This window comes from Vipera berus, assembly GCF_964194415.1.
Source record: "Vipera berus genome assembly, chromosome: 3".
Classification (NCBI taxonomy): Eukaryota; Metazoa; Chordata; class Lepidosauria; order Squamata; family Viperidae; genus Vipera; species Vipera berus.
Window position 1 is genome coordinate 111,793,632 of NC_138204.1, and position 27,115 is coordinate 111,820,746.

Genomic DNA, 27,115 nt, shown 5'->3' on the forward strand with positions numbered 1-27,115 from the left:
AGGTGTTCACTGATTCATTGTTTATCTTTTCCAGAATCTTCCCAGGTATTGAGGTCAGGCTGATAGGTCTGTAATATCTTGGATCTATTTTTCCCCTTTTTTGAAGATGGGAACTATATCAGCTCTTTTCCAGTCCTCTGGTAGTTCCCCAGTGCTCCAGGATCTTTGAAAAATGTAATTCAGTGGTTCTGAGATCACATCTGTCAGTTCCTTGAGAACCTTGGGTTGTAATCCATCTGGTCCTAGTGATTTGAACTCGTCTAGGCTGGACAGGTGCTCACTTACCATTTTCTTGCCTATCTGAACTTGTGTTTCTAATCTGTTTTTATGGTACTGTTTTTAATAGGTTGGTCTGTTTTTTCCCTTTATATAGACAGATGCAAAAATTGAGTTAAATAGTTCTGCTTTCTCCTTTTTGCTTGTCACCTTCTTTGGAAGCCCCCACTAATGGACCAATCATTTCCTTAACTTTTTTCTTGTTTTTTACATGTTGAAAGAAGCTTTTTTGTTATTTTTGACTTTGGTCACAAGCTTTAGTTCATTTTGAGCCTTAGCTTTCCTCACGTCATCTTTGCAGGCATGGGCTATTTGCTGATATTCTGCCTTAGTTGTGTGCCCTTCTTTCCACTTTTTATACTTGCCCTTTTTATCTTTCAATTAATCAAGAGAGTTCTTTATGCAGCCATGCTGGTTTCTTTTGAGAGCTGTTATTTTTCTTCTTTGTTGGTATTGTGCTAGACTGGGCTTTTATTATCTCTCTTTTCAAAATTTCCCAAGCTTCTTGAGTTGTTTTCCTCTTTAGGATTCTCATCCATGGAATCCTTCCCAAGCTCTCTCTAAGTTTATTGAAATTAGCTCTCTTAGTCTAAGACTCTAGTTTGACTGTGTTCTATTGCTTGTGCTTCCAGAATGTTGAATTCCAACATTGCATGATCACTTCCCCCCAAGGTTCCTGTGGCTTCAACACCTTCTATCATTTCACCAATTAGCATAGGTTCTTTCTATTTATTCAGATAGATGGACATATTTACTCTTATTTTTGTTATGCAACTTCACTGAGGGTAGGGGCAGAGGTGGGAGATGGGAGTATAGGGATATCCCTACCTTTAACATAAATTAAGGTTTTAACAAAAGAATAGACCATATGGTTTTATTAATTGCACCATTTTATTATGATGTATATAGTTAGTCTCAAAACTTACATGGTTGAATCTTCTTGTAAAAGCAACTGCATTTGGTGCTGAACTATATTTTTCTTTTTTATTCCAACCACAGCTTGACAGTTCCTAGATGAGCAATGAAAGAAACAATGTAATGTCGGTGTTCAGATTGCAAAACGAAACATGATTTTTCCTTTTATTAATAAAAGTTCTATTTATATTTTTCATAATATTACTGGTAAAGGTGATGTGCTAGGTATAAATGTTAATTCTGAGCATGCTTTTTCTAAAAGTACTATGAATTATAACAATTTGAACAATTCCATGTCTTTAGCAATGTGTGAATCTTTGAATCTTCAGAAGCATTTCATTTGAAATTTCCGTTGAATAGCATTCTAAATTGAGATAATTAAGTGTATAAAAGAGTGTGAAATCTGAACTATCTTGTATATCCTTGTTTTTAATGCTTAAATTTGCCTAACAGTATACATTTCACTAAAATTCTCAAGCTACGAAAGAAGTGCTATTCTCTAATATATTCAGTGAAACTATGTTAATAAATATGCAATATTAGCTTGATTGCTATATAACAAGCCACAAATTGCTGCTTTCTGTATGAACCCTGTCTTCTCATTCTCATGACTTTGTTTTTTTAAAAAAGGGAGTTTTCAGCAACATACTAAAGATAGCCCCATTCAGACATTATGTAAACTGGAGTATTTACCTGTAGGGACTCTATCACAGAATCATCCCTTATCAAGGTCACTGAAATGATGCCGGCTTTCCTGCAGTGATTCATGAATTTAGCACAGATTATTGTACAGAACAGTATACCCTAGCTCAAGTGAAACATAACAAAAATGTTCTCCTTTGTGCTAAACACATGAATAACTTCAAAGGACTTCAAACATCACTGGAGCAACACTGAGGCAGGAGTTATCCAGTGTGCTCACCTGATCAATGCTCCAGATTCATAATGCCTGAATGGTCTAGAGTTTGTCTGCAATCCAGAACTGGAAACACTCTTCAAACTAGGAAGGACAAGATAAAATAAGGAGAGAATGGAGGGGAAATTTTGAAAAACTGCAATAAGAGAGTAAGATCACTGAAAGAAGACAGAAGCTTGTTGAAGAACTGTTTATCTGCCAATACTTAAAACATTAAAAACTACCATTATAGGTAGTCTTAGCTTAGACCATTTGTTTAGTGATTGTTTGAAGTTGTAATGGCACTTCCCAATCCATTTTTCTAGAATATACTATATGAATTTGTCTGGAGTCTGTAAAAAATGTAAGCAGTTGATATAAACAGACAGCAATTATCCAAACCACCAATGCTTGACTGGTTTAAAAAGACAGCATGCCAACTATTTTATAATCACTTTTTCTAGTAGCTAAAACCACTGTTGCATGTTGCTATAATGGTTTAAGTAGAGGACATAGCAAAATATATTCTAAACAGTTAGGTACCACGCTGAAAACTGTCTTTCTCTCTCTCACCTAATCCTCCAACCTCACAAAAAACAAAAAGAAACCACTTGGAGCTCCCTCCAATCCCCAGTCTTCACCTGGGTTGCTACAGGAAACATGTTAAAAACTGTTAAGTAGCCAGAGAACAGCCCAGATCAACTCTGGGTGTTTTGAAAAGTGGAAACGGCACCATTAAGGTGGTATATATTTTCTTGCTATATGCAGAAAGCAAAATAAGTGATTTCTGTGAAGAAGGTCCTTTGAAGCTGTAAGTAACCTTGTAATTTAAACAGCTATGAATCAAATGCTTGTTTTTATATTAAGATACTCAGTGTTTTTCACCTTACATTAAAAAACAAATCTCAATGTTAACTTTTCTAGTTTCTTATTTCTCTGAAAAATATAAAGGTAAACATGCTAGACTGCAAACTTCCTTGCAAATAAATCCTAAAAGAATTGTGATTTTTAGTTTATATCACATTCTTTTATATGAAAAGATTATGAGAAAGATTGGATTAAAATGTAATTTTTGGATAAATTCTTACAGGATTTGCCTTCTTTTTAAAATCCCCTTTCAGTCTAAAATCACTCCTTAAGATCAACCCTTAGGAAAACTGGCATAAAAATTCTTATCAGTGATCTTGCCTTCTTTTACATCACTATGGGATTAATAAAACATAAGAAAGAATGTGATTTTAGTAACGGATGTTTTTGCATGAATCAAGGAATGAATGTGATGAAAGAAAAATGGTTTGCAAAGATTATAAAGGCATGGAAAGGTATGATGAGTGTTATTGATTTAAACTAAATGTAGATTCCCTTTTTTCTCTTATCTTGTCTGTAATTTCTTTTTCTAACTGCATCTTATTCTTTTGGAGTTCTGCATGCTTTTTATACTGCAAGAGAACAGCATTATGTATATGCATGTATTTATATTGCAAAGTATAGCAAATGTGCTTTACTTGAAAAATTATTTACTGTTACCCACAATTATTTGTCAACTTTTTTATATTGCCTGACTTTCAGCAACTTTGGGCTGTTCACAAAACAATAATAGTATGATAAAAGCAAAGAACAAATTATTTCTGATCCAAGAACAGCTACCTTCAGAATATTAATAACTAAATTAGCTAAAACATTTACATAACTTCCCATCTTGTACCAAACTCTGAGTGGCTTACAATCAAAAAAAGAAAACATGTGTCTAAACAAATAAACAAAAAATCAAAAGACCTGATGCCATAGCTAAACTTTCCCATGTAGCACAGTTCATTTTACCAATCTCAGCCTATCCCAGGGGTAGGCAACCTCGGCTCTTTTATGACTCATGGACTTCAACTCCCAGAATTCCTGAGTCAGCGTAGCTGGGAGTTGAAGTCCATAGCTGGGAGTTGAAGTCCATGAGTCATAAAAGAGCCGAGGTTGCCTACCCGTGGCCTATCCTATCCTAGGGGGAAAAGCCAGGTCTTGAGTGCTTTTTGGAAGGTTAAAAGGGTGGGGAGGGGTTAAAAGGTTAAAAATTCAAGGAGAAAAGTGTTCTATAGAACAGGGGCTGTCACAAAGAAGGCCTGCTCCCTAGGTCCCTTTAAATGGCATAATTTAAAGGAAGGGATTAGGAATGTGCCCACCTTTAATCTGTTGGATGGACAGGCCCCCTTAGGGATAGGTTATCCTGCATACGATCTGGTCCCTTGCCATATAGGGATTTAAAGGTAATAATTGCCTGTGTTTGAAATGCACCCAGAAGGTAACATTTGTGGCAAGGACATGGTGTGCTAGATGTCACTGAAGGACTGAGGAATAGCATTACAGCTGAAACTGGTAGTAGGAGGACTTTTGACTGCTTTTTAAACATTAAGAACCTTGGGAACAGCAAATTCGATGGCATTCTCTGGCTAAGTTTCTTTCTGTACTTCAAGTACAACTTTGAGTACTTTCCAACTTGGGAATAAATGGCAAAAGGGTAATTAGGCTAGATATAGATGTTATTTTTGATCAGAACTAAACAAAGTTTTAAGAATTTGTCTATACTTAAGTGATGCGATATGGGATAAACAGATTACTATATTTTAAGAGAAAGTGATAAGTTATTCAAATTTAAACTTGTTGAGACGAAGGAGGTTATTGCGTTTTTATACTGTATTTCTTTTTTTTATATCCTTGTTTTTCTTTTTTTATCCTTGTTTTTCTTTATTCTTTCTTTAATCTGCACTTATTATTTTATTCTTTATCTTTTTAATTCTTTATATCACTATAATATTCAATAAAATTATTTTTAAAAAAAGAAAGGAAACACACTAGAAATGAGAGTCAATGGAACTCATGCAACTGGCATGCAATGTGAGTGAACCTGGGAAAACAAATTAAACAAAGATGATTAGGGGACTGGAGGCTAAAACATATAGGGAACGGTTGCTGGAATTGGGTATGTGTAGTTTAATGAAGAGAAGAGTGAGGGGTGACATGATAGCAGTGTTCCGATATCTCAGGGGCTGCCAGAAAGAAGAGGGAGTCAAGCTATTCTCCAAAGCACCTGAAAGCAGGACAAGAAGCAACGGATGGAAACTAGTCAAGGAGAGAAGCAACCGAGAACTAAGGAGAAACTTCCTGACAGTTAGAACAATTAACCAGTGGAACAACCTGCTTCCAGAAGTGGTGAATGCTCCAACACTGGAAGTTTTTAAGAAGAGACTGGCCAGCCATTTGTCTGAAATGGTATAGGGTTTCCTGCCTGAGCAGGGGGTTGGACTAGATGACCTCCAAAGTCCCTTCCAACATCATCATCATCATCATCATCATCATTATTATTATTATTATTATTATTATTATTATTATTATTATTATTATTATTATTAATTTATAGCCCTGCATCTTGCATCAGCTGCAGTTTTCAGGTGATCCTCAAGGGCAACCCCTTGTAGAGCACACTGCAGTGGGAAGCGACCAGGGCCTGAGCGATCATGATCTTTTCTCCCAATTCAGGAGAGGCACAATGAATCTGTGCAAAGGCCCCTTAGCCACATCTGCTACCTGCTTCATGAGCAGAAGCTATACATCTAGGATGATTCCCAAACTGCCAGTCTGGGAAAGTATCATCACATTCAGAATCAAGGATGACATGTCCCTCAGGCCTGGAGGGGCCAAAGACCCAAAGCCACTGTGTCTTTCCAGGGATAATTAACCTGGTAGAGCAAAGCCCCCTTAACCTCGCCCCCCGAAGACTTCTCATTTTACCTGAAATATATCAAACCTTGCAACACAATGTATCTATGCTGTGACTCTAATCACACTCTATTATACATATGCATATTGGAAAATATTTCTTATTACGCTGGATTTTGAAGCAAGATGAATGTTTTAAACATTTTTAGTGTGTTTAATTTTAAAGTGAACAAAAGGAACTCAGGTTCACAATGGCAAATCAATATTTCTGGCCACACACAAAGGATATTACAGATGATCCTTGAGTTACAAGACAACCATTCAGTTACAATGGTCTCAAAACATAATTATGACCTATTCTCAAAGCTACAACTGCTGCACCACCCCTCCACAGATGTGTAATGACATTTTGGGTGCTTGGCAACCAGTGTGCATTTACAACTGATTGCAGCATCTTATGATTGCGTTTCCAGCAAAAAAGCCAAAAAATGCCATTAGATAAGCTGGATTTGGGCTTACACCCATGTAATTTGGTTCACTTAACAACTGGAATGCCACGCTTAAGTAAAATTAAGTCTGGTCATATAGTAACTTGACTTATGACCACAATGACTTATGACCCAAATTCCAGACTCAACTAATGTTGTAAATTATAATGTAAGGACAACACTGCAACGATATTGCCAAACTATTGCTATAATCAGTTCATATTTAAAATTAATTTCTGGACTATGTCATCCCAGTATTTTCTATACCACATGCCCACCTAATATAATCTATAAGAATATTTAAGCAGCAAAAGTACATTTAATTATTACATGTTTTACTTATCTAGCCATTCAGATGTCAATCATTAAAGCTATTAAAGCAAAAGGAAACTAGTGTATATGCATCTACCATATATAAAAGTAGATGAAATATGGAAAACACCATAATAGAACTGTAACTTGTTTTTTATCAAATTATATTAAGTTTTCTAAGAAACACTCACCTCTGGTTGAATAGCTTTAAATACAGGAATATCCATGAGTGTAATCTGGCCCTTAAATGAAAGTTATAAGAAAATTAAAATTATGTTCCTTGTTTCACAAGTGGGTTCATTTGATTATTTAACAATTCCTAGCAAAATGACAGCATGCCCCTGCTATGTTTCCTTAGCTATGTGATTACATATCGGTAATATATGTAATACATATATGGTTACAATTATAAGTCTAGGGTAAGGAAGAAATGAGAGCAGTCCTGAAAAAAAAATTCAGGAAAGCATTCCTTAATAGAAACAGCTAAGATGCGGACAATTCAAAAGAGAAAGTATAATTTAATTTCACAATTGCCAGAGTGATCAACCAGAATTATTAGTACTAGTTATTATTAGAATTACTAAGAATTCTAGCTGATCAGGAACACATTTTGTTGCAGATTGCATTCATTTCCACTCACTTTGCTACCACCTGTTAATAAAGAAATGTAACATATCAGGAATCTTTGCTTGTCATTCCTTTTGCAAATTAGAAACACAGAGAGGATTTTATTCTTATCTTAGAAGCATTGGCATCTTAAATACTACTACATCAAACCAACTCCCCTTTCAAATATTAATATATTTCAAAACAATATTTGTATTTTCACTTGGCATTTTCCTTTTCAGTTTTATAGGACAGTCATTTTCTGTGTGTCGGAATCTTCATGAGGAATTAGTTTCGCTGAATACTCATTTTAAGAATGGAATTGTGATAGGTTTCACCCCAAGTAAATGAATCTGATCAAGAACAGTTCCTTTCAGTACATATTCTTTTATTTGTAGGTAACTATCATAGAAGGTCAAGATAAGCTCCTGTTTATGACACTTACCTTGTGATCTGAATGCTTTAGACATTGTTCAGATAAGAAATCACTATGGACTGCAGTGTTCATAAATAAATGGAGGCAATTATGAATGTATTCACTATTTTGAAGTATATCTGATTTCAGCCACAAAATTCTGTGCTAAAGAAATTAAATTCTCACATACATAAGAGATAATTCTCACTGTCATTTTCCTGGAATATTTTAAACCTAAGAGCCCTTAAAAATAAGGATTCTTTGTGGTAAAAGACTAAAAAAAAGGAAGCTTGACTTGTAGTTCAAAAAATAAACTCCAAAGGCCACAAGTTCTTTATTTTCATTTTCACCCAGGTAACAACATAGCAGTATTTAAATATAATGCTATAAATAATGAACAGGACCATTTGAAGTGATAGAGATTGAGAATTAGGAATATATTTTTACCCAATTCTCAACAAAGCAAAAGCTATGAAAAAATTGCTAGCATCCAGGCTAATGTAAAAGGATTTCCCATTCCATTCAGAATGCAGTTTGAACCTCAAAAGTACTTTTGGAGAAGAATAGTGAACATTCTGCTTATGTAAGTCTGGATACAAGTCATTTTCAAACAAAAAAGGGGGGGGATATACAGTAATGCTGGTATTCTCAAAGTAATTACAGTATTTCCCCAAAAATAAGACTGAGTCCAAAGGATGTATTGGGGCTTATTTTCCAGTTAGGGCTTATATTCGGGGAAATACGGTACTAAATGCGTCTGGCCGACAACTGGGGCTTATTTTAGGGGCGTGGCTTATATTACAAGTGTTCTGAAAAATCATACTAGGGCTTATTTTCTGGCTGGGTGTCAACGCTGCTAACACTGGATGTTCTTGCTTTGACAACAGATGGAAGTATAGCCATCTTTACTCTATCGCTTTTAAAGTTCATTGATGCTGGGAGGGGGAATGTGGATGAGAGTCCAGCTAGTCATAACAATAATAACTCAGCCATGGGAATCCAAGGTTATTGTACCCAGAGTTGATAAAGATTTGTCAGGCTGGAGAGCTCAGGAGAAAGCCCGTGTTTCAAGCTAATTGGGAAATGTGATTTATGACTGTTAATTGGAGGAGGGAATTGTGCTTTACTACTTTGTGCCAAGTGGAGGGGAATTCAGATTTTGATTTTAACTATGTAGTGCCAATACTTTGTTTCTCGAATAAAAGATTTAAGGTAAACAATGCCTCAAAGTTCTTTTGAAGTTTCAACTGTCAGAACCATGACACTAGGTATTATTTTCAGGGAAACATGGTAATAAAAAAATAGTTTTAGTTCTGATTTGAAAGTCTTCCTTAATTTTAATTCTAGCCCTACCGATACTAAATAATCAATTATAATAGAGAACAGCACTGATTAAGACTGAAAATGTTTTCCCATATACAGTACTCCTAACTGTTCCTCTTAATGCAGCATACAGTAGACTTCTGTATGATTCTTCATTCCTTTGATAGAGTATCCCAAGTTCTCGGTTAAGTCTCTTGAAGAAAATTAGAAACTAATATGCTACAATTTGTTAAATATAGGGCAAAACGATTATTAGATTAGGAACATTAATTACTTACTGCATATTCCTCAGGTGTAACTTTCAGAACATCAAAAACTACTGCATCAAAACTTTTCTTCAATTCAGTAGAACCTTTGTCACTCAATGATTCTGAGCTGCTACTCTTCTGTCCAAGAAGAAATAAGTTAACTCACTACAAAGATGTTTTTAAAGGAGTTCCTAAGTGGTTTTTAGGAGAGATTACTTGCATATTATTGTATTGATTCAGGCAAATGAAAAATTGTCTAAGAATTAGTTAACTTTTGTCCATGAAAATAAAATTAAGAACCAGTACATATATAGACTAAAGTGCTAGGCAATGATCAAAGACCTAGATTCAAGTTCACATTAAGCTAGATAAGCTAACTTGGTAGCTTTGGGTCAGTCACTAGTTTTTAAAACACTCTATTTCACACCATTTTTATATGAACATAACACCGGAAAAATAAATGATACCCAATTAAATCTTTGGCCTCAGGTCAGCCATCTCAAACTGTCAAGGTTTAGTCCCAGTGCCTGGAGGCTGTGTAAGTTTGAATGGGGAGGAACAGCTCTGCTTAAAGAGCATGCAGAAGTCAGCTGTGCTCATGAAGGACTTCGTACAATTCAACTATGCACTTTCCTAAATCCAGGGATCCTTCAGATAAGTCACTCATACCCTTGGCTTGACTATGTGACATACTCTATATGGGGCAATCCTTGAAGACCACCTGGAAGCTTCAACTAGGCCAGATTGTGGCGATGTTAGTGATGAGCATGCCTTGGTATGCTCATGTAACAGCTCTGGGATGGGATTTGGTATATGGATGGCATGCATATTTGCTTTATGATAAGAAGGTAGACAGGGCTTTTAAATCCCATATTCTTAGAAGTGCTTTATTGCGTGTCTGGAAAAAGTATTATTATAAGTTAAATTATAAAATACCGATTTGGGGTATTCCTGGACACACGATAGAGGGCGTATCTATGGGAGTGAGTATGGATATGGTTTCTTATAAGGAACTACTTAGATTGCAAGGGAATGATTGGCAACTTAAACCAGTAGAGGAGTTAAGACAAGAAAACATAAGTTACTCTTGGTTTCAATATACCCAATTGAAAGCTAGGTGGAAGTCAGATCAAAAGGTTGGCATCACAACTACAGATCAAAATTAAGTAAAGCAAATTAGAGATTCAAATTGTGCACAAATAAAGAGGATATATAATGCTTTAATTGAATTGGATTCGGAAACGGAACTGGTTAAAGACTGCATGATAAAGTGGGCACAAAATATTCAGGAACCAATTTCGCTAAACACCTGGGAGATAATTTGGGTCAAAAATGTTAAATTTACCCAGGCTCAAAATTTAAGAGAAAATTTTTATAAAATGTTTTATAGATGGCATCTGGATCCCAAGAAGCTGTCTAATATGTATCCTAATGTACAGTCTAAATGCTGGAGGTGTGGTAGTTTAGAAGCTACCTATTTTCACATGTGGTGGACCTGTAGAAATATAAAAGCTTTTTGGATTAAAATTTGGTGGAACATTCAAAAGATTTTTAAGAGAAAGATAAAGTTCTCCCCGCAATTGTTTTTATTGGGCATTGTTGTAGATTGTGATGTTAAAGAAACTAACTTGATGTTGAACATGATAACGGCAGCACGGTTACTGGTGGGACAATATTGGAAGAAGGATAGTTTGCCCACTGTAGAAGAATGGGTGTTTAAAGTTTCGAATCTTGCAGAAATGTCTAAGATTTCTGCTTATCTGAAGGATCATTCACAGGAAAGATATATTTCAGTTTGGAGGAGATGGATAAATTATATTCAAAACAAATATGGGACCAAAAAGTACCATTTAGCTTATGAGTAGATTTTAGTGGGATATTGTTATTGGTACGTTGTTTGTAGTTATGTTAAAAGAGAGTTAAAGCGCATTATGAATTTGGTTAATTGTATATTATGCATAATTTTTATTTAGAATATGATTATTGTAACTATAATCCTGTATTTAGCTCTGGGAAGTGGGGGGGAGTGGGTGGGTTTGGGGTGGGAGGGATTTGGGGATATATTGTAAAATTTTGTTTTTGTAAAACTCTTTAATAAAAAAAAGAAAAGAAAGCCGGGCTGCAGGGCCGCCTCCGCGGGTACTGCTCTAATGCAGAGAGGGAAGGACAAAGAGGGAGGGAGGGAGGGAGGGAGGGAGGGAAGGAAGGAAGGAAGGGACAATGGGAGAGGGAGGGAGAGAAAGAGAGAGAGAGAGAGAAAGAGAGGGAGAGAGAGAGAAGGAGAAAGAATTTTTTTTCTTGTTTTCCTGCTCTAAAAACTGGGTGAGTCTTATGGTCCAAAAATACGGTATATACACCACCACCCCAAATCTAATCAGTGAAATAACAAGAGTTACAGTCAGAAGACATGGTCTCCTAGTTTGAAAGAATAGTACTATATAGTCATCATTTAAAAAAAAGTAGATGTCCATATAGGTAATCCGTGGTTAACAACTGGTTGCCTAGCAACTATTTCAAGTTACAATGGACATGCCAAAATATACTTATGATCTGGTTCTGGAGTTCTGGTTACTGTACTCCTCCTTCGGTCACATAAATGCATTTTTGGCGCTTGGCAAAACTAGTTCACGTTTATGGCTATTTGCAGTACCCACGGTCATGTGACCATGACTTTTGGCAATTTTTGCCACTTTACGGTGTTTACTTCCAATTACTGACAAAAAACACACATTGGATAAAATGGATTTCTTTAACAACTACGGTATTCACTTAATGACCACTGCAAAAAAGGTCATAAAACTGGGCACAGACACATGGCTTAACTGTTTAATCACTGTAAAAATTTATAACCATAATTTTAGGTCAATAATCATACCTAGATTGTCCTTTGTTTTCATATTTTATACTGTAAATAGTACATGCCTTAAAATTTTATAGCACAGAGGAATTCTCTGCATACCATAATGTTTAAATTTTCCCCCTTTGTGTACTGCACTATATATGATTATTATGGACCTATTCTGTTGTTATTTAAGTTGACTGCATAAGACATTCTTTATTTCATCCTTACCTCTGAAGCAGTAGCTACAATATTAATATTACTGGGCTGTCCGTTCATTAGGGCCATACTGTTTGCATCATTGGCCTTCTGCCCTACATTTGTAGAAGTAGCTTTATTCATTCACGTTCACCCAAGTTATCATTCCTTAAAAAAGAAAAGTAATGTTAAGGTTGCATAAGCCTCATAATACAGCTCAACATACTTTTACTAATAGCAAAATAATCAAAAAATCTAATTTAATCCAAAATACAATGGAATAAAAAATTTACATTGTGCAAAATCACCACAATATCAACTATAATTCAGTTAAATCCTTGGGAACTTTAATCACAACAAACAACAGCAAATTAAAACTAAGAGTACATTACTTTGATGACCATCTGAGTCCAGTAAACAAGAAAAATATTAGATATCTAGTTAGTGCTATTATTACAAATGCTAATATATTTTATTCTTCTACATTAGATGTTTATATTGTTTAAGAGATTTATATATCTATAGCATTGGTGCTTCTTAGTATTTATTTTAAAATAGTTCATCAGCACTATATTAATCAAATATGTTTGTCTTGTCTTGAACATTTTCTCCATGTTTCTCCAGCAGAATTTCTATAGCAGGCAGTTATCAAGGAGGACAAATACGTAAAATGCTTCTCTGTACTACAACATTTATTAGTATTTTTCATCATACTGGACAAGCAGATTTGCCCAGGTTAAAACTCATTTTAGAGCTAAGGATTCTTCAGTTTTGGAGCAATGTATTATGTCCAACTGTATCTAGTGTTAGAGAGATCTAGTTCCTTTCCATTTTAGATAAGTGGGCCGGATAAGATATTGATGAATATTTTGACAGTAGCAACAGTAGGCATTGCAGATATGGAAGTAAATAGAAGACAGGACATGATACTAGAACTGTACAATATAGTAGTAAATGCAGTGGTCCTTAAACTGAATTTTCAATATTTCTACACATAGGTATTCATCAACTTATGACCATAATGGAACCTACCGATCATACTCATAAGTCGTGACAGTCAAAGATTGGCTTACCCATGTGACCCAATTTTTGGCAGCGATCATTAAATGAATGCCATGGTTGTTAAGTGAATGAATGGTCCACACTGGGTAGGTTTTGCTGAAAGCCAGAAGTAAATTCTGGGTTTTAGAAAAAACTGTTGTAAAGTACTGCCATGTAAGTGCAGGACTCTACAAACTGCTTTAAATGCAGGCCAGGGGAGGGACCTGACAGAACTTTGAAATTAGGCCTTAAGTACCCCTAGAGAGGTCTGTAGTAACTTTGAACAGTCTCTAAGCAACCAGTCATAACTCAAGGACTACCTGTAAATATGCCTGAAAATGTGATCTGTTCTTGACACAAGACCTAAAATTAGATAAAGATAACCCATTTAAAACAAATGAGTAAAAAAGACCTTCATTTATTTATTGACAAAAATGAACCAAAGCCACATACTTAAAACAATATAATTTGAAACTTACAATTTAAAACTTTATATAAACAGAAATTTAGAATTCAATAAATCTTGGAGTCACTTTATACAGCAGAAAGAACTTTGTGACAAAGCAACAACCTAAGCAATGAAGCTCATTAAAAGAGTTTGGAAGGTGCGGGAAGGCCATTGTAATTTTTCCCCTACCAGTCTTTTCATTATACAGTAGCTGCAAGGGTAAGACAGAAGTGCTAGCTTTCAGATTTATGAAGTTTAAAGACTATTAAGAATATAAAGAAATGGGAGTTAATGATCTGTTTTGCCCTCGTGATTCTGCAGTATTGTACAGGTAGTCCTTGACTTACAACAATTTGTTTAGTGACTGTTCAAAGTTACAACAGCACTAAAAACAGTGACTTATGACTTATTCTCACACTTGACCATTGCAGCATCTCCATGGTCACATGATCAAAATTTGGGAGGTTGGCAACCAACATATAGTTAGAACAGTTGCAGCATCCCGGTGTCCTATGATCAGCATTTGAAGCCTTCCCAGTTGGTTTCTGACAAAGTCAATGGGGGAAAACAAATTTGCTTAACAACCACAATTCACTTAACTGCAGTGATTTGCTTAACAATCCTGGCATGACTCAATTAACAACGGCTTTGTTTAGCAATGGAAATGTTGGGCTCGATTGTGGTCATAAGTTGAGGACCACATGTATCAATTTTCAAAAATGATTTTACATATATATTGCACACTAATTTCTAACTATTCTGGGGGAAGAATAATTCAAAAATATTTCACATAAATACACTATTAAACTAATAGCAAGTAATCTTTTAAGACTGGGAAAGTCTGGTTATATGCAAAGTTCAAAATAAAAATATCTTCCATTAATGATGACAGCTGCATCTTGAACTCCTGACAGTTCAGGGAGCTAATTTAGCAGATACGTTATACGTTTTTAAAAATCTGTAATGTTTGATACAGGGGAGGAAGCTATGATTCGCAACGCCTCCAAAGGCGTTGAAAGTTACAAGGTATGTGTTTGGTGAAAGAATGACGCTAGTGAGGATAAGATAAAAATGTATTCTTGTTTTCTGAAACATAGTTTTAAGGTATAAAATAGTTTCTCAATTGTTTATTGCAAAAAGATAACAGAAGTTGGCATGAACATTGACAACTTGCTAACAATATTGTCTGAGCGTTATGGGTTGCCTACCCTGGCATCTTGAAATATTGTGATCACACAATAAGAAAGAAATGTGAAGCAGCTTTTAATAAGGGAAAGAATATGGAGCATGTCTAAATAATATGTCTGGATGTAAATTCTAGGTCCAAGCTGTCCGGTTCAAAAATAGAAGAATTTAATCAACCAGCACTAAGAATAGAAGATTAAATTAATATAAAAAAGTTAGTTCTACAGATAATCCTTGGTTAACTACAGTAACTGGGACTGGATTTTTCCATTACTGAGCTATGCGTTCGTAAAGTGTATGAAGCATGCAGTTGTAAATCAGTCCAAAAGAAGGCGGCACAAAAGGCCCCAGCTGGTACACTAGGAGCATGTAGGGCCAGGTGTGGGGGTGGCTTTCATCAGCAGGTAATGGGAGCCAAAAGGGAGATATTGGGGAAAGATAGGCAGATGGCGGGATTCAACAAGAGGCAATCCTTTATTTTACCAAGGCTTGGGACTGGTAAACCAAGCTAGGAATTATTTGAATTGGGATGGGTCCTTGCCTAATGGCCAGTAGGATTTGGTTAACAACAGCAATGGGGACTGCTGAGATTAAAATCACTAAGCGATGTAGACACTTTCAGACTTACAAGAATCTATTAATATAGCCTTAAAATAAAGTAGAATTAGTTCATTAGTTTTTGTGATTTACAGATCAGTTATGACACCACAAATATCTTATATCAAGGAAATATATACATATATTTCATTCATTCATTCATGTTAAAATGCTTAACAATAAGGTATTAATTCAACACATTTTTGTAAAAAAATATAGAAAAAATTAAAAAGACTGCTTTGTATCTAACTGGTGATCCAATGAAGCCATCTATTTCAAAATTGTGGTAATTCATGCAGAAGCAAAATTATTTCAAAATTGTGCTAAATAACCAAGCACTCTTAAATGTTAAACTCACTAATATTACTTGAGGTACATAATTCAAAAATAAGGTAATACTGTGTATCTAAAATAAAATTAAGTGCTTCAAGACTTTTGCAATGTACTTGAATATTATTGCCATGAACTCCACCAACTCTCCCATGCCTTGCTTCAGTCAGACTTCCCAACTTCTCACAAAAACAAAAACAAAAATATCTCGCAAAGTTGGAAGGTCTGACTGAACTTTTTTTAGACTTACAAACACCGTTTCCCTGCAGCAGGAGAGAAACACACCAGAGCTAGAAAGCAGGTTAGTGTTGAATTTTTTTGCTTTCGTTGGGCGATGGTGCACCAAGCTCTATAGCAGCACCGGAAGGAGCAGTGGCAGGAAACAGGGTTGCCGTTTTGAGAATGAAGGAGGGAGATGTGGGGTGATGCAGGGTGGCAAGCAAGTGCTTTTCTCTGCTCTGCATCGCTGCACAGAGCCGCTCCGCCTCCCATTTTCCGTTCTCTCCAGTGGCGGCAACAGTGGGCTGGCAGAGGGGGAGGCTTGTGCCGCCCAGTCATGGCGTAAGCCACGGGAGACTTGGTGGAGGCGGCAGCTGTTGCTGGGCAGGTGATCTGTGGGGCTGAGCGTGAAGAAAGCCCCTCCAGCCGCGCACAGCGACAACGGAGCCTTTCATCGTCACTCCCTCCTGGCTCTGAAATGGCAGAGGGTGACCAGACCTACCCCACCCATCCTCTGTAGAGTAGCATGACAGTCTAGCTGGGGAGGGAAGTGAAAGGGAGCAAGGAATGGTCTGGCTGGGGGGGGGACTGAAAGAAGGTGCGGGGCGCGTATGGCAGCTCCACCCCCTCCCCCACCTGCCTCACCTCATTGTGGTGGTAGTGGCGCGATGTGCCATGTGGTCTCCTGCCCCATTGTGGCAGAGTGGGCGGGGTCCTAATTAGGGCGTATTTTTGAAGTAGGCCTTATATTATGCCCACCCCCACAAATCAGGGTCTTTTTGGGGGGTGGGGTTTATTTTTGGGGAAACATGGTATAATTTTATCTTACTTATATTGCAATAACAAGTTTTTATTAAAATAATGTTGTCCACTCATGCTTTCAAATGTCATTTGGTTATTAATTTTGGGGATACCAATTTTGCTTTCAAGAGTAGGAAACAAGTTTCATTATTAAATAAAAACACTAAATCTAGTGTGAGGAGAATGTGAAAAGAATCCTGAATTCTGAGAAGTGTGAGAGAATAAACTAATATAACCCTGTGGATTGGAAATATGGAAAACCATTGTATTCTGAGGATTATAGAGACATGTTTTGTTTTTCCTTTCATATTAAGAAAATTCTAGAAGTTCAGACCTCCGTCTCAGCTAACTGGTTTGTTTTTCTCCCTCGCTTGCTGGAAAAAGAGAAAGGGGGAGGGGGGATCTTCACAAAGCTGCAAAACTTATCTGGAAAGTTCTCAGATTTTTGTTCCCATCCCAGATCAGTCAAGATGAGGTCCTGCAGTCTTGTAGTCTTTTTAACAAAAAACCTAAAATTGCCTTTGAACTTCTGCACAGGCTTGAGTGTTCATTGTTGTGTACCCAGGGCCTTTGGAATATCTCTGCTGCTGTCAAAAGAGGGCTCCAAGCAGCTGAAGGGAAAGCATCTTGCTTGAAATGTTATACTTTTATATTTCTGATAATATCAACTTGCTAACGTTATTAAGAAAACTTAAAATTGCTTTACTTTTGTTCATCACCTCTGGATCCTCAAAGAACCAATTGTCTGGCCTCTGGCCACAGCCTAACTCTTGGTAGAACACCCTACCTTGATTTTGGTTAGATTCTGTTGCCTCTGTTGTGCCTATGTCTTGATCTTTCTTACCACTAATTGCTAATCTCTTCTAGTAAATGCTATATCCTACATATACATATCAATAACTTTGATGATTCTTCAGGTTAATAGTATCCAACTTTTATCAACATTTAATGGCAGTATTCAATGGAAACCTCTATTTAATAATGTAACCTCTCTCACGCTTACATGGTGATTTCAATTCATATAATTCAAATAACAAGTTAGAACTATTGTAAAAAGCAAAACCAAAATGTGAAGGGAGAGGAACTTACTGAGAGATAAATTACACACAGTTCTACCTTAGAATACTTCTTTTTGCATATGAATTAGGCCATACCCCAGGCAAAGAAGGTAGTTTGGCACATATATTGTATTTTTCCACAAAGTCAACAATCATTTCAATTTTCAATAAAGTTTGTTTATAAATGTAAACACTTCTTCCCAAGTGGACAGAAGCTCAAGGATTTGTGCATATACAGTACTTCAAATGATTTCGACGTATTTTTTTTTCTATAAAAGCTAAATTGGAGTTTAAATGTATGCACCTCGAGCTAAATTTTAAAAAGTATTGCTAAGCACAGTATACTGTTAAAAGACGTAAATGGAAAGGAGATCATATCACCAATAATATGCACTGCTAAGTAGATGGTCCTTAGCTTACAATCACTTCTTCAGGGACTATTCAACTTATGACAGCACTGAATGAGTGGTAGTTCCAGCTATTGCAGCACACTTGCAGTCACATAATTGTGATCTGGCACTCGGCAACTGATCTTTGCAGTGTCCTGCAGTCACTGATTGAGATTTGTAAACTTCCCTGCAGGTTTCCCATGCACAAAGTCAATTGGGAAACTGGAAGGAAGTGAGAAGTCCCAGTAAGTAAGTAAGTAAGTCCTCACCTAATGGTGATTTGCTTAACAATGGTAAACTACTATTGGAACTGCTGTGGTTAAGCAGCATGGTCATATGTCAGCACATTTAACAACTGTATCGCTTAACCACAGAAATTCTGATCCACATTACCATGTTATGCAAGAGCAGGGGTAGGCAACCTTGGCTCTTTTATGACTCGTGGACTTCAACTCCCAGAATTCCTGAGCCAGCCAAGCTGAGGGGAAAGGGAGAGGTTTCCAACCTGAGCCATGCTGGCTCAGGAATTCTGGGAGTTGAAGTCCACGAGTCATAAAAGAGCCAAGGTTGCTTACCCCTGTGCTAGCTGTACTTATATCCACAGGCAAAAACAATTTAAATACCGTATGCTCAATATATAAATGTATTTCATGTAGGACTTATTTTTTTAAAAAACTACATTTGGGCTCTTTTGTATTTGAAGCTTATGACTAATACTAGAATTGGGGTAAAAACCTCTGTTCCTCTTCATATACATACACATAATTCATTGTACACTAGATTAGCAAGGTTAAACAGTGCTGTGCAACTTCTTTCTTTCTCTTTCTTTCTTTCTTTTCTTTCTCTTTCCTTCCTTTTTTTGGTAAGTTTTATTAATTTTTTACAATAACAACGTTAGTGCCTGGTGTGCAGCATGTTGTCTTGGTTCATGATTTTTTTTTACAATCAATAATAGTTGATTAATAGTCAATAATAATTTTTATATTTCCATAATTAGTATATCAATTGATAATATATTTCCTTGATCCTCTCTTCTCTCTCCTTCTTCAGCATTAAACAAATATTTTTTTATATTTGATATTATTCATATATAAATGATTAAATAAAACATTTTCTTCTATATTTATATCAACAATAATAGCATCCATATAAAGCTTTTTTTTCTTATCAACATGTTATTTTCATAAGTCATCTTATTGATTCACCATATATCTTATTTTCATAAATCTTGTTTAAACTCAATTTCTCCATAATATTCAAACAATTCTTATCAATCATAATTTTCTCAATAATTAACATCTGAACATCCAAATTTTCCACTTATAGTCCCAGTATTTTCATATTTCATATATTATAGAAATACTATACTACTTATCTATCATAACATCTACCTATAACATCTTTTCTAATCAATTTATATTTCACTTCTATTTGTAAAAATTGATTGAATCACTATATATCCTTTGTTCTTATTAAGCCTAATTTTCCCTCAATATTTCAATCATTCCTTAATCCTGAACTTTTTCAAACTTAGTCTTTAAAGTTGAAACTTTTCCTTCACTTTCATCATTCCAAAATTTTTACATTTTGTGTCTTATCAAAAAATACTATATTACTTATATCTCTTATCTCACTTATTCTAAAGCCCCTTTATAGCCAAAGTTATTTGTTTATTTAGCCATATTCAAACAACTGTTTGCTCGTATAATATTCCATCTGGTAGGGCAAGTCAAGTCTCTTAAGCCCGTCTCTAATCTTCTTCCTTTGCCAAATTGTTTTCCAAATTAATATTTTCGACCTATCAAACAGTTCTTGTATTTTTGTAGTTGTTAGGCGTAGAGGACACATAATACGTAAGATATATGCTTTTTGTCTCCCAGTGATTCTCCTAGCAGTGTCCATTTTTTTAAGTCTTCTTTCTTCTCAGGTTTATTTTGATGTTCTAATGCATAAGGTATCTTTTCCATATTTATTGTTGTATCCAAATCTTGTGAGATTTTTCTTGTTTGTATTAAGTTATAATTTCCTTCATTTGTGACTTCGCCAATTAAGTCATTTTTTTCTAGTTCACATTCTGTTTTCTGATTTGTTCATTTTTTTACCATCATTCTTTGAATGTTTTTTGATTGTATAGATTAGAAGTGTATTCATTTATGTTATCAAAGTTGTGTTTAATCTCATGGTTTAGAGCTATTGTGATTTGTGGGGTACCACAAGGCTCCGTCTTAGGCCCAGTACTCTTCAATATCTTCATTAATTACTTAGATGAGGGAATAGAAGGGGAACTCATCAAATTTGCAAATGACACCAAACTGGCAGAAAGAGCCAACAGCCCAGAAGATAAACTCAGGATCCAAAAAGATCTTGACAAATTTGAACAATGGGCCCTATCCAACAAAATGAGTTTTAATGTGGAAAAAAGCAAAGCTTTACATTTACGCAGGAAAAATCAAAGGTTTAAGTACATATTAGTCAAGACCTGGCTCAAAAATAGCAACTGTGAGAAGGACCTTGGAGTCCTAGTGGACGATTACTTGACTATGAGCCAGCACTATGCAGCAGCAGCTAAAAAAGCTAATACAATCCTGGGTTGTATAAACAGAGGCATAGAATCAAGATCACTCGAAGTATTAGTACTGCTTTATAAAACTCTAGTGAGACCACACCTGGAATACTGAAGCCAATTTTGGTCACCATACTACAAAAAACATGTTGAGACCTTGGAAAAAGTTCAGAGAAGAGCAACTAAAATGATCAAAGGTCTGGAGACTAAAATTATATAAAGAATGGCTGCAGGACTTGGGTTTGGCTGCAGCCATTCTTTATATAAGAAACAGGGGTGACATGATAGCAATATTCCAGTATTTGAGGGGCTGCCAAACTATTCTCCAAAGCACCAGAGGGCAAGACAAGAAACAATGATTGGAAACTGACCAAAGAGAGAAGCAACCTGGAATTAAGGAGAAACTTCTTAACAGTGAGGACAATTAATCAGGGGAACAATTTGCCTTCCGAAGTCATAGGCGCTCCATCCCTGGAGATTTTTAAGAAGAGACTACACAGTCACTTGTCTGAAATGGTATAGGTTCTCCTGCTCGAGCAGGGGGCTGGACTAAAAGACTTCCAAGGTCCCTTCCAGCTCTGTTCTATTCTTCTATTCTTCAAATGTATCTGCAGCCATGTGCTTTCACTTCTCGAAAGCTAAACGAAACTGAGAGGCAATAGGCATTATGGGAAAAGGAAGCCTTCACCATCTAGTGGACACTACTGAGGTGGAAACAATCCCTAAAATCCATTTCAAAGTTTAGACTGATCACAAAAATCTAGAAGCCCTGAGGATTCCACGAAAAATTTCCCCTAAACAACATCGGTGGGCTCAATACTTGAATTTTGACTTTGTTTAGGAGGACATCCGGGGGGGAACCTTCTAGATGATGCACTATCCCGCCTGCCCCAATACAAAAGTACCTGAGAAGAACCCTATTATCCAGGCGAGGCAGTTGGCAACGCAAGTGACCACCAGGAAGCAGGAAAAAAAGGAAAAAAACCCTGCTCCCTAGTGACCTTTTCACGTAGTAGATGAAGCAAGAACTGCAAACCGATGCATGGTTTGGAGGCCACCGAGGAGAGCTAACGATGAGGGAGGAGTTGGCCTGTATGCCCCTGACAGCCTCTGACTACAAGTTCTACAGAGGAGCCATAATGCTAAGCAAGCTGGCCATTTTGGATTCTTAAAGATTTTACATGACTAAATGACAATTATGGTGGCCTGGGATGAGGACATAGAAAGGTATGTGAAAAGCTGTGCTTTATGTACAGCCATAAAGCACAGACCAGGGAAAGTCCGGGATTGCTGCAGCAAGTGGCTTATCCAACCTGGCCTTGGGAAGGTTGAGCTTCCAGAAAGTGGAGGGAATACGGTGATATGGACAGTGGTGGACATCTTCTTAAAGCAGGCCCACTTCACTGTATGTTCCAGCCTCTCATCAGCCCAGAGACTGGCCAAGATATTCTTGCAACATATTTACTTGTTGCATGGAGTGCCCAAACTCATAATCTCAGACCGAGAGATCCAATTTACTGCCAAATATTGGTTTGAATTTGTAAAGCTGATAGGATCCTCCCAAGTTCTTAGTTCAGCTTTTCATCCAAGTACTAATGGGGCTACAGAATGAACCAATAGTGGAACAGTACCTGTGGGTGTTATGTCAACTATATAATTGGGCAGAGCTCCTGCCATTCGTTGAAGTGGCATACAACAATGCGGTACACAGTAGCACGGGGCTTACCCCCTTTAAGACAGCTACATGAGTAGAGTTTGCGCCAATACCAGAATGCCTAAGAGACCCTCATCTGTGATATCGACTGATTGGGTAGACTCCATTAAAAGCACCTGGTGAGTGTGAAGAAAGCATTAGCCAAAGCAACAGAGTTAAAAGAAACAAACAGGAAAGAAGCAAGCTGTCCAGAAAACCTTCCATGTAGGAGATAAAATGTATCTATCCACCAAACACCTAAAGTTGAGGATTCTCTAAAAGAAACGAGGTTCTAACTACATAGGTCCTTTCCAATCACAAAAATTATTAACCCAGTTATTGTAGAACTGAAACTGCCCAGAATATTGGGTAAAGTGTACTCAGTATATCATTGCATCCTGCTGAAGCAGGCTCAGGGATCAAAACTGAGGGCAGTTGGGAAAGAAACACCTGATCAAATAATGATGGAGGGGGAAAGACATTACGAGCTTAAGCAAATCTTAGACTCTAGAGTCCATAAGGGGAAACTACAGTATCTAGCACAGAGGCATCTAGTACAGAGGTTATTCAATAGAGGGAATGATTTGGATCAAACCTCATAACTTTAGAGCAGAACGCCTAGTAAGTAGATTCCATGCAAAATATCCTCAAAAGCCAGGGCCCCTGAAGCAGGCACCCGAGAAAGAAGAAATGCCTTAATATGTGTTTACTGTTTTCCAGGTTCCTTCCAGTTTTTTGTAGGGTCTACCTGTCAAGCTTGAACCTCGCTTTGCTGGTGCAATAATTATTGCTTAACTTGCCAACAAACGTGAGGGGAGGATGGGGAAATGGAATGCAGGCTGCAAAGATAAAGAAGTCAGACTGTGAGAATCAAGGACAATTCACCAGGTGCCTGAACTGACTCAGAGACATTTTCTCATAACAATATAATTGGGCAATGTGACCTGTTCATAGATGGGAGGGGGGATTCTATACTTTCACTATAGGGGCTTGATCTGGGGTTTGCTAGAGCTGGTATTGCCTCATACAGTTTTCCTTAAAGAGATCAGAATGTCTCAAAGGTGTTTGCTTGGTTGGGTTCGTCAGTCGGAACCTTGACATAACTAATTTAGAATTCTTATAATCCCTTACTGCTGACTAGTTTCAGTAGAATTTATAAAAAATATAATTCAAAATATAATTCAAAATGTCTAGAAAGGTCAGATGTTATTTACCAAGTACAACTGTTCAATGAAGGAGTACAAATTAAAGAAAAAACTGATAATCCACATAGTGAAGGGGAGCTCACCATTATTTTCCATTAATATAATATAAATGTGAAATTCTTGGTGCTCTCTGAGCTTGGTTGCTTGCTTGTAAATGTTTTTATTATCCATTGATAATATCATCTAAGCAAAGAATCAAGCTCAGAGTAGTATAAAGAACTTTACAGGCCAATCATGGAATGGAATGAATATAAAATGGCACTGGTATATAAAATGTTTCTTTAAGGCTGGATTATTATTTTCCTTTGGTGATAAAATGCTGATATTTTATTGCAAGAGAATAATTTGTAGACAAATACCATTATATCAGTTCAGGGCAACTGACATCAAATATCAATAAAGGAGAATATTTGTAACTCAGGATTGAAGTAAATGTGCCCTTGGTGTTCTCTGACCTCTAACATCAAATATGTCAAAGCCTTCCTTCACAAATTCCACTGTAGGAGATGACCAGGCTGAAACTCAGGGAGGGGGCCAAATGCTTCATAAGTAACGAACCCACAAGAGATATAAGTCCACCCACCTCTTTTATGCCTCTTTTATCTCCTGTTCATTTCCCTTGACCATTAGTTGGTCAGATACTTATAGCTAGCTTAAGCTTACAATAAATCTTTATACTCATTTGAACTGCCTGAATCTCTTGATTTCCCCAGTATTTGACACCTAGCTGATTTATTCAGCAAACTGCAGGAATTAACAAATTTTACTTTACCCCCTTCAAGGAAAATTGTGGCAATTTTTCTTAGGATTTCTTCCTGCATACTGGAATAAACCAAGATCAGGGGAATGTTTTAACTTTTCTAATGTTTTATTTCTTGCCTTTATTATTTTTCTAAATAATTCAAGACAGCAAACATACCTAATAATCTTTGGTCCTATTTTCTCCACAACAACCCTATATACAAATTATATATACAGTGCCCTGGAATTATACTTAATAAAAAGCAACTCAAAAATTATACTAAAGGAATCTAGGCAGACTAAATATTCTTGTTTTATATAATTCTTTAGGATGATTAAAATTGTTTAAAAAGATAAATCACAATTCGTAGTAATGTTATGGACTATGCAGATTATTTTAACAATAAGATAAAAAGTGCCTGGCACTGCCTTATTCCACAATGTTTTTTGACTTCCCAATCTTGCCACAATATTCTCTGGCAGTCTACTTCTTCCATCTGCTAAGGTACCAATGTAATTACAACTGATTTTAAAACATCAGTTTACCCACACTAACACTATGTCTTCAGAGTGGGAGAACGTTTGGCTCTCATTTAAAAGGCAAAAGAAGCACTTAGAAGTACTGGCAGTTTCCATGACTTGGTTAAAAATATTAAAAAAAACATAAAACTGATGATTTTGCCTAAACATTATTTTAATAACATTAACCACTTAGTAGAACAATAAATACTTTACAGTAATGGTATTAATAAACCCCAATAGTTACTCTGTAACTGGGTTCACATAGCATACTAGGCCAAGGATAAGTCTCTAGCTATATCCAACCTGCAACACCTCCGTGTTTCACCAAAAACCTACCTCTAAGTATATACCTCTCCTCTGCCTGCCCTACTGCTTTACTTTTTCTTTGGTTTTCAGAGCACTTTCCTTCTAGAATCCTATTTTTCCCTCCCATCTACAGCTCTAATTCTTTCATTGACTACCTAGTACTTTGATTTCTCTTGTGGAATCTTCCATTCTTGTATCTCTGTGTGTGTCTTCCTCTTCCCGACTTTCCATATCTCCCCTTTGATTTTTCAGTTGATTCCTACTTTTTGATTACATCAAAATGCTACTTTCTCTCATTCCTATCCTTTCTGGGTTTCTTCTTGCTATAGATTCAAATTGCTTTACCTCTCTCCCTTCTCTTGTTTTAGCGTTTCCACATATTTTCTCCTATTATTACAATATCGTTCTCCCCTTTTTCCCCAATCTTTTTTCTGTTGTCTCTTTTCTCAGCATTGAGTTCTTTCTTCTTCAATCTATGATCTCAGTCCCATGACACCATCTACTGGAGGCCAAACAAACTACGGCATTTTATTTTTTTACTTTGTAAAAGGGATAAAGATGGAGAGAGGTCTAACAATATTTGTGTACTGAAAACAAAACAATTATATACAGCACATTTTTATAATGTCCCTTCTCACTTTGGAAGTGCAACTCTGAATAAGTCATGAAGCATTTAATGTGCTATTTGAACCAAGAAAAATTGTATACTCTTGAATTAGGACAAATTGGGGTTAGTTTGTACTGTTTATTACATTAAGGCAACAAGAGTTTATGGGATAGTAAGTTGTGTATACCTATGAAATTAAGAGTATCTCAATAATTCCCAATTCAAGTTAAGTATGCATTAATGTGTGGGACAAAACCAGCCTGTTATTGGGAGATTAGAGCTTAAGTAAAATTAGAGGCTTCCTTTCTCTGGACATAACAGATGGGTTTTCTAACAGAAATTTTGGTTTATAGTATGATGGAATTAGAGGAGGGTGAAAAATAAAAACATCAGCAGAACCACCTGAAATACAAGGTGATGTAGGACCCAGACTAATTAGAAGGCTGCAAGTTATCGCAAGCTTACAAAAAACCAGGATCCTATGTTAACCCATCAAGACATGCGCTATATAAAGGAGTCTAAACATATCAATGAATATATTTACATTTTTTACATATAAATAGCAGAACACTCCACTTCTGCAGTAAAACTGAGCATCTAATGAGGCTGGTCTAGAAGCAGCAGCAGCAGCAAAACAAGGAGGGGGAAAAAACCGGGTGAAGTATGTGGTGTCTCTAAAGTGAACAGCCTGGGTCTGAGAAAATCACGAAGCTTTAAACATAAAATGCCTCCCAAAAAGTCACAGGTGCAAGAGACAGAAACAGGTGTGTCACAAACAAGATAGCCCACATTAGGAATGGCCCTTAAGTGAAAGTATATCAGAGAAACATCTGGCCTTTGAAAACTATAAGCGTCTGTTGTTAATCCATACAACAAAAAAGGCTTGTTGCACGCCTACGGGGTAAACTAAAGGTTTTCCGTTGAGTCGCATCTTTTGCAACTCAACAAGAGTTCATCCACGTCAAGCCTAGAAACTCAACGGCCCTAAAAGAGTTTTGGAAGATTCCCCCCAGCCCCCAAACGGTATGAAAGCAGGCACTTCTTGGGCGAAGGTTGGTTAAATGGAGGAGCCGCGTCAGTGTTGACAGGAACGGCGTTGAGGGCGGCTGCGAGAAGCACCCTCTTTCCCACCGACCCCCGCCTAGCCAAGGAAGCGAGCCGAAACACGCCGGGTGGAGAACTATAAAGCC

At 36.6% G+C, this 27,115-nt stretch overlaps 1 protein-coding gene across 3 annotated transcripts in view; it reads right to left on the bottom strand.

Annotated features, from left to right (window-relative positions):
- Window positions 1-27,115, bottom strand: part of RALGPS2 (Ral GEF with PH domain and SH3 binding motif 2) — a 113,314-nt gene that overhangs the window by 85,930 nt on the left and 269 nt on the right. For all 3 annotated transcript variants that reach the window (XM_081325784.1, XM_081325785.1, XM_081325786.1), the window contains exons 2-5: window positions 12,254-12,388; window positions 9,214-9,321; window positions 6,783-6,833; window positions 1,203-1,286 (exon numbers count right to left, since the gene is read on the bottom strand). In XM_081325784.1, coding sequence (XP_081181910.1) covers window positions 1,203-1,286; window positions 6,783-6,833; window positions 9,214-9,321; window positions 12,254-12,364 — 354 coding nt within the window. In that variant the 5' untranslated portion in view covers window positions 12,365-12,388. The remainder of the gene's footprint in view (window positions 1-1,202; window positions 1,287-6,782; window positions 6,834-9,213; window positions 9,322-12,253; window positions 12,389-27,115) is intronic.